Consider the following 9056-nt stretch of genomic DNA (forward strand, 5'->3'; position numbering starts at 1 on the left):
TATGTAGGCTTATGCATAGTGCATAAGAAAAATCCTTATGCATATTAACCAAAGCCGGTTGTTGGCACCAAAATTTTAGCTTTTGCTTACCTGGGTTAACCGACTATTTAAGCCTTAAATTAATTACTACCTCTGATTCCATTTATAAAAAAGAAAATCTTTTTAAATACATTGAATAAATAATCATATATTTAAAAAAAAAATTCTTTAAATGAGACCAGAGAGTATTTTGTGATTTAAGGGATTGGTGTTTTCTTTGCCACGTCTCGGTTTCATAAAAAATATAAAAACATGTATGCTCCAAAAAGTACATATTGTTGTCTAGTGAAAACAACATGTTGCGTGCTTCTGAATTGTCCAAGACAGCAAATAAAATGAATATAATTTGGCTTATGTGAGTATCTTTGGGAGCATCTTCATGTCAGAAAATAAACTATTACTTTACATTAAATTGTGACTCTCTATGCATGACAATGACAACACATTTAGTTCGATAGAGAAAAAAATATTTGCTCATGTATTTAAATTTTTTTAAATGACTTAACATATATTCATACTAATATACTGAAGAAAACAATAATGGGACGATTCAGGATTGAATCTAAAATTTTACATAAAATATTCTTGCACAAAATCATTCAAATATAACAACGATGATTTTACAAAATCAAAATAGCAATTTATTATCAGTTGCTTCCTATCATATCACAGACAAGTTTTTCAACAGAAATGAAAGAAGATCCACCATTAACAACAGCATTCCTTGCAATCTCCTTCATCTCTTGAACCTTCTTGTGCACAATGTTATCTCTATCCATCAAATTCTTCAACCCTTTCTCAATCTCTTCAGCCATAACAACATCTTTACTACCTATTCTATAATCCACTCTCAACTCTACAGCTAACTCCAACTCCTTCACCATCCTAAAAGCATTAAGCTGCTGTTCTGCATAAATAGGCCATGTCAATATTGGAACACCAAACCACAAACTTTCCAAAATAGAATTCCATCCACAATGTGAAACAAATCCACCTATAGCCTTATGTGCCAATATCTCCACTTGAGGTGCCCATTCACATGTCATTCCCTTACCTTCCAGTTTCATCCAATCTAAGAACCCTTCTGGTGGAGACTTGATAGACCATAAAAACCTAACTCCACTATTCTTAAGTCCTAATGCTATTTCTCTTATTTGAGATGTACCAAAGCTAACTCCCATGCTTCCAAAACATAGAAAAACAACTGATTTACCTGGCTGATTATCTAGCCATTTCAGTATATGGTAATGTTGAGATTGATGTAAGTTAGTGCTAGGTTGAACTTTGAGATCAAGCAAAGGACCAGTAGCATAGATAGGAGGAGTTTTTTCATTAGATAATGCATCAATAGCATACTTTTCCAATTCTGAAAATGTATTAACAATAATTCCTTTGGTGTCATTGAATCTCTTTGCAAGGTTGTAATAGGCCTCATAACCACCTTTGCTATAAGCAGAATTAGGTAAGACACTAGAAGGTACTAGATTTTTGAAACCAGGAATTAACAACTCAGAATCGGAATCATTGAAAACATCGTCGATTTGACGGTTTTGAAAGGAAAGGATGAACCCCAAAAAACCAACATTTGATGTTAGGAACAAATAAGAAGGGATTCCAAGTTCATTTCCAACGTCAATCATCGAAAGACAGAAGATATCTAGGATTAAAGCAACAACATGGTTTGAATGAGATGATAGAATGGTTTGAATGGTGGATTTGACATGAGGTGTGAGGTTGTGCATGAGGGTTTGGATATAGCATGGTGGTGATATTAATAGCTCATTTGGTGGTGCTTCAACTTGAGGAAGATGAATGAGATGGATTTGAGGTAGTGAGTTAAGAACTGATTTGATGTATGAATCTGAAATGGGAGTGTTTGGGAGGTTGATCCATAGGACTGTGATGGAAAGAGTGTTATTAGTTTTGATTAAGAGCTTTGCAAATTCAAGTGTTGAAGCTAAGTGTCCAATCCCTGGTGAGGGAAGGAAGATTAGTTCTGATTTTTTCTTCATCTCACTCACCAGCATTTTCTTTCTTGCATTTTTCTTCTTTTCTTTCTCTCTTTTATAGAGTGGTGGAGATAAAGGTGTAAACATTTTAAAGAATAGAAGGAGATACCTTGTTCACAACATTATACCATTATTCACCAATATATTTTGAAGAATAAATTGAGTACTCCCACTATTTCTTTTTTTATAATAACTCAAAATTTTCTTCTTGGTCTATGTATAAATTAAATATATTAGTTATTCAATAAATTTAAAAAGTTAATTTTTTTTTTCAAAAAGAAATAGGAGTATCTTTTGTATGCATATTTAAAGACTAATTTTTTAGTAAAAAAGTCAAATGTGTTTCAAATTGGACTAGAAATTGGTAAAGATCCAATAAAACAGAGTTTCGATGCGGTGGATCGAGCTTTCAATATGGAGGAGTAGGGGTGAAACAACAATGTTAGCACTCCAACGCTTAAGTTATTGAACGAGTGAGTAAGTAGTATGAGTGTATGAATTAGAGAATACATGAAATAACATGTGTTGGACTTTATATAGTGCGATGGTAAAAACAGTCCCAGTGAAATACGACGCTACATATGGGTTATCGTCTGATCAGATCTAACTGTAGGAGATGTGCTGGAGGGGGAAATCACTTGTCATTGGCTACGGTGAGGTCCCACCTATTTTGCATCTTTTTATGTGATGCCTGTTGTTGGGATTTCATCGTGGGTAGGGCGAACGGTCTATAACAGTTTCCCTCAAGCCCTTGCTCTTACTCGTAGAGTGAATGCTTATTACCCATGCCTTTAGTATGGCTTATGTTGGAAGGAAGTGGACGAACCTTGATGGGATATCAATAACATTGGGGATTAATGCATTAAATATTTCCTTGTGATTAGCAAACATTTCACAAGGGAGTCTAGGCGTGTGGCCCTACATCTAGTAACAACGATGGCTTCCTGTACTAGGGTATTCAAGTATGTTGAGCAGTCTGATGCAAGATATAGACTTCCGCTAGTTCGCGCTTCCCATCATCTACCTTTGCGGATCATAGGTTCATCCTTGTTAGGGGGATATATGAGGATTTTTTAGGTTACTATCTCCGTTTTACGTCATTCGTGAGTCTTGAGAACTCTTCTCATGTGTTTGTGATATTTTATCTTCGTCAACACCCTTTGATTGGCCATTATTTGATACATTTGCACCCTTTCCTCTAGTGGAACATACAACATGCGAGTCATATAGCTCATCTTATTCAAGGTAACACTTCAAAAATATTTCTTTCCTTTATATTGTATGTGTTACTAAGATTTCTGGAGAAGAAAGTTATGGAAGGTTTTGAAGGATAAAATCTTCATAGATAATGGAATGTTGGATGGTGGTGTCTATTTAGAGAAAAGGTTTAGGTCTTTGGAGTTTCTTGTCTTTTGTTTTGGCAAAATCCCTCATCATAGACGACTTTCAACAGGGATGCAAAGTTCAAATTTGCACTGATCTCATGCTTCTACTGATGGTTTTTTCTTTTTAATTTTATGTTAGCAACCCTATTTAAAATGGAGAAATATCTCCCCGGAGCTCAGAACTTGCCAGGAGATAACTCGGCCGTGTGGGTGGATTAAGTGATATTGGGTATTGTTTTTGCCTTTGCGAAAAAGGGTTGTCTGGATCATGCCTTTACCAAGTTGGATCCTTCTTAGGATTGGGGGATTCATTCCCATACATGGGTAAAAGGATATGCAACAAGTATGATGGGTGTGTCATCCCCCTTCACGAATTCCTATTTTCCTTGATTGGTTTCTACCTCCCTTTTAATGACTTCGAGATGGGTATTATAAAGCATCTGTCAATTTCTTCTTCACAACTACACCCGATGAGTTAGGCTCACGTCAAAGCCTTGTAGTATTGGTGTGAGTACAAGAGACGCTGCCGACCTTGACTCCCTTTTTTCATCTCTTTAAATTCTAACACAATTCTGCCCACTTGGCGTAGGGTCAAGGCTTGATTTCCATTAAGTAGAATAATAAGATGTTCGAGGTGTATTTCGTGTGAAAAATATATGTTCTTCTTAGCTTCATTTTGATAAAGACAAAAGGCTATCTTAGAAGAAATATCAAAGAAGAAAAATATGACATTAAAGTATCAAGTTTGCATAAGTTTTGGATTTTGATGGAATTGGATCATATATCAGGGCACAATGGGCAATTTAGTTGTTATAAGCTTTAGGTGCTCAAGAATTAATAAAAAAAATTTAAGCATGCATTATTTAAAAATTGCATGTTAACTTAGAAATCATTTAATACGTAAATTAAATGAAAATCTTAATCTTGTAAAAAAAAAATGAAAATCTTAATCTTTCTCATAAGAATGTTTAATGAGCGTTTTTTTAACAAGCGAAGATTTGCCCTAGTAGTTGAGTGGGCATGATAAAGTATTCAAGTGTCGCTGGTTTGATCCTTGAGTGTGTATTTTTCAACTCATGATATTTCTAAGTATTTAGATATTTAATCGATAAACCTCCCTTGTTAAATCGATTAACTATGTCTCTTCTTGAAGCAAAAATTGCATTCTTCATAAGAATAATCGATTAACCTATTTGGTTAATCAATTAACCATTTAACATTTTTAGTTAATCCATTAACGTAGTTGTTTTTCACATATTTTTTTAATGTTATGGGATGGTTATTCGATTAATATCATGATGTAAATCTATTAACCTCGGTATATTTTGTAAAATACTACACCATTGTATCACCTCTTCACCTCTAATGATCATAGAACCTTTTCATTAACATTGAAATTGATCATGAATATTTTTCAAACATTGTCTGTGAAAATTAAATAGGTACATGGTTCATTATAAATAAAGGATATTTTAAATTTAAAATCCTTCTATTTATACAAAAACTTTTCAAGTGTCAATTATTCATGTTAGCACCATGGTTTTAGGATTGGCACAATTTTGCTAAAATATGGGTTACAACAAAGATGTTATGGAAGATGTTCTAACATGTTGCCCATGAAAGATGTTCTGACAAATGTTTTAACATGCTATATTAGAACATCAGCAGATGTTGTTTTAAATCTTGACAAATTTGATTTGATTCTGTAATACTTCTTTAGGATATATCTCTGTATATTTCGCTGGTTAAGAAGATTTAATCTGGAACAAGTTTTATATCTCCAACTATATACAAGTTTCTAAAATTGGATATTAAGAAAATTTAGGAAACTTGATATTTCGCTGGTGCTTCACTCAGCTTATGGATCAAGAAATATATGGATGTAAATTTTGAAGCCCGTGGACTACAGAGGTTTATTTAAAGAGAAGATATGACCTAATGCATTTTGAGCTTTTCATAATTTGTAAATTAGGGGAAGCTTAGGTTTGCTGGTTTGAGAGTATCTCATATAGTTGTTAGTCACCCTTGTATCTTCTGATCCTTGTAGTACACATTTTTTCTCACTCAGAAGCCTTTAGGTAACGAGTTGAGTTTTGTTCTCACTCTTGAAGCTTTTAAGCAAAAGAGTTGAGTTTTATTTTGGAATAATAATTTTCTTGTTGGGTTGTTCTTGATATAGTCACTGGGATTGAGACTGTTAGATATCACTGAAGTGATTTAGGAAGCGGGATGGCGATTTCCCATATCTAGATGTTTATTTCTAGGTAGAAATTGCATTGGGTAGTGATTAGGCGAGAAGTTGTAAACTAAGACTGTTTAGGCTTTGAACTAATACTGCTAATCGTGGAATTCCTTCCTGGCTTGGTAGCCTCCATATTAGGTGTTGTTGCACTAAACGGGGTTAACAATTCTCTCTGTTGTTTATCATTCTACAATTTTATTTCAGTATCAAATTGAGTCTGATGAATCTGTTCGATTTGAAGACAGATGTCGTAACATTTGTCTTGACAATGTTCTGATGTAAGGACACCAATATTAACATGTTTTGTATGTACTATAAATTTCAATTCATGAAGAATTTATACCCTTGACTTGAATGGGGAACTAATATATTTTCTTGTGTCAATTTTCTTTACTGCATTTATTTTTGTGCATATCACTTATTTCTTTTAACCTGAAAAATAAGCCATCACTTCATTACTCATAAAAAATAGTAAAAGTAAGCCAATAAACTTTCAAGGCAAAAGTTTGTTACTCTCTCTATAATATTTCTAAATACCTAATCCACCCTCTCTTAGGTGCATTCTATACTTACATTCCAAAAGTTTGAAAAACTTCAAGGACCGATATTATAGAATTACCCATTTACAGAAGTGGCTCACACTTATATATACAACGTAGAGCTTGAGCTACTTTTCCGATGCTTAGGTTGATTTTCCAAGCTATGGTGTCATAGGCATTTCTTGGAAAACGTTAAATCTTATTTCTACAATATGGACGACTTGTCCTAGGAAGAGACATACTTGATGAGGAAATTGATAGACTTATTTGAGGTTTTGGGTTTATTTGAAAAAGTTGCTTCTTCTGGGGTAACGTCAAAGAAACGAAAGAATTGGTTCATAGAAATGTGATGTAGAAGAAAATAATAAAGATGAGAGGTAGATAATCTTTAGTGAGAGATGTTGAAATTTTGATATTTTCTTTAATGTCGTCTTGGTTATTTTTTTGTTTGCATATAAAATGGAATGCCATCGAACGATACTACAAATAAATAGGACTCATAAGTTTGTTCCTTCGCTTGTAGGGGTCATTAATATTCTAGTTACCAGGGGAGTTCCAATTACAGGGTTCTCCGTTAATTTTTCTACTCTTAACCTTTCTACCTTGGTTCAAACAATGGTTTGGGGTTCCTCCGGCCAGCTCAGGCAGAGAGGTTTTTCACGTTTTTCATTGCATGTGGTTGGTGGGATCCCTTCCACGGGTATTTTTGTTGAAATGTCTCACGGTTGTGGACAATCTAAAAGAAGGAGTGAGATACCAGCACGAGACTAGGGAATTCCTGGTTCTAATGGAGGTTCAATGTAGATTCTAGCTACCCTGTCTCTTACACTTCTGGTCCACCCTGGTCCTCAGGCGGTTAGAGAGTTTAAGTCTTTTGTTTCTAAAGAATAATATGCATACTTCTTAAACAAGGGAAAATATCTTTGTCAGGAGGAGTTGGAGGAAATGACATACAAAGCGTCTAAGGTGTCAGCTATCTTAGCATTTGGCCCTGCTGGAAGAGGAGATATATTTTTGCTTGACCATCTTTGAAACTAAAAGGAAGTTCTTTGGAACTATGTCAATGCTCTTACTATTGAGAAATACTGGTAACTAGAGGAGCTAAAAAAAGTAAGTGGTATGTTGAAAGGGATATGGACTTATGTGCAGAATTTCAGGTAACCTCACTTACTGGCTAGAAAAGTGCATACACTTATCCAATATATGAAGAAGAAAAAAAGATCTATCATATGCTCAAATGAAACAATCGAGGCAGTTCTCGCCAAGGCGATCCAGCCATTGGATTCCTCTTGCAAGACGCTGAAGGATTTTGAGGTGTATCTAATCGAGGCATGGGAAAGTTGAAAGAAGTTTAAAGAAAACCTTTGGGAAATGCATCTTGAAATCCTCAGGTTGTTCAATGAATATTCACAGTTGATGAAAAATAGTTTCTTCACTCTACAAGTTTCTTTTGAAAATGCGTTGTAGCGAGTGGGATGTTTTCATCCCACAATGCATATTTCATGTGAGTACATATGTCTTGATCATAAAATGGTGGATAGGAAGCAACTCATCCTCAGGGATGAGTCAAATTCGCAGCCTCTTAGGTTTTTCTTATATATATCCTGGATGTTTTTCCTCGGTGTAACATTTGGTGCAGAATAAATTTCACCGTTGTTGCTTTATAACATATTTCTCATCTTATTTACTTATCCTTGCTTTAGTTTCCCGAGTTCACTTCTCTGAGAATTGGATGATGTTTAAGGTCGTGCTTGTAAGTTTAATTACAATATTACCTTATGTCCGAGTTTGTTTCTCTAGGAATTGTATGGAATTTGAGGTCGTTCTAGAATTTTTATTGGACATATCTAGGGAACATGCTTGACCGAGGGTCGATGCCACTTCCGTGCCCCCAAGTTTGAACTTGGTTTGAGGCCTACGTATTAGGGACTTACCTTTGTGATCTAGGTGTACCAGGTAAGCCTCATTTTCTTGATAAAATCCTCAATGACATCCTTCAAATGGATGCATTTATCGGTGTTATGGTCGTGACTTTTGTGGAAATGGAAGTATTTTGATTTGTTCGTCTTGGATGATAATTTGACCAGATAAGGGTTCTTGATCTAAGATTCTTTAAATTTGGTGCTTGCACATTCTTTCTAAATTTTCCCCCTCGACGTTTTCTAGGGAGTGTATGATGAGAACCTGGCTCGAGACCCTCGGTCTCTGTCACCCTGATGATGATTGAAGTCTTTCTTAGCCTCTTGGTTGTGTATGGGATCTCTTGCTCCCCGGTCCATCTCTCTTTCTTAAACTATGAGCTCTTAATCAAATTATATAGGGTATGACCTTATCCAACTTGTAACTTAGGTTACAAGCTCCCTCTAGCCCCAACTTTACAGAACATGCATTTCGGCCTCATCCCTTCTTGAATATCCAAATTTAAAATCATCGTCTGTTCGGAAAACTTCTACTGTTACCTATGTGATTTGATCAATATACCCCCACAAGGTTTCCTTCTTTTTTATGCTAGATCCAATTAAGCACACCTATGGTGGTTGGTTTCAGTTTTTATGGTGAAGAGTCGTACAAATCCTTCCAAGAATTTATGTTTCCATCTAGGAAAGCCTTGAACCACGCCCCGATGGCTCCCTTAAGGTATAATATGAAAAAATTACATTTAACGGCTCCTCGAGCGTGTAATAGTCCAACCCGTATCTATATGCTCAATATGTTCATCTTAATTGCATGTTCCATCATAATTCTCAACTTTTTAGGGATTTTTAAGAGATCTAGAGATCCTGTAGTCAAGGATTTGTTTTGATAGCAGGTTTTCACTTTTGTTTACTAGCTTGTGCTTCAC

General features: G+C 35.1%; 1 protein-coding gene across 1 annotated transcript; it reads right to left on the reverse strand.

Annotated features, from left to right (window-relative positions):
• Positions 1-562: 562 nt before the first annotated feature.
• Positions 563-2090, reverse strand: LOC131617387 (UDP-glycosyltransferase 71K1-like). Its single transcript, XM_058888685.1, has one exon. It carries the CDS (start codon positions 2064-2066, stop codon positions 687-689), a length of 1380 nt encoding a protein of 459 aa, XP_058744668.1. The 5' UTR covers positions 2067-2090; the 3' UTR covers positions 563-686.
• Positions 2091-9056: the final 6966 nt, after the last annotated feature.

The sequence above is a fragment of the Vicia villosa genome, linkage group LG7 (genome assembly GCF_029867415.1).
Source record: "Vicia villosa cultivar HV-30 ecotype Madison, WI linkage group LG7, Vvil1.0, whole genome shotgun sequence".
NCBI classification, from domain to species: domain Eukaryota; kingdom Viridiplantae; phylum Streptophyta; class Magnoliopsida; order Fabales; family Fabaceae; genus Vicia; species Vicia villosa.

What these genes read in the sequence shown, in the direction of transcription:
- LOC131617387 (XM_058888685.1), bottom strand. Translation starts at nt 2,066, where the DNA reads ATGCTGGTGAGTGAGATGAAGAAAAAATCAGAACTAATCTTCCTTCCC.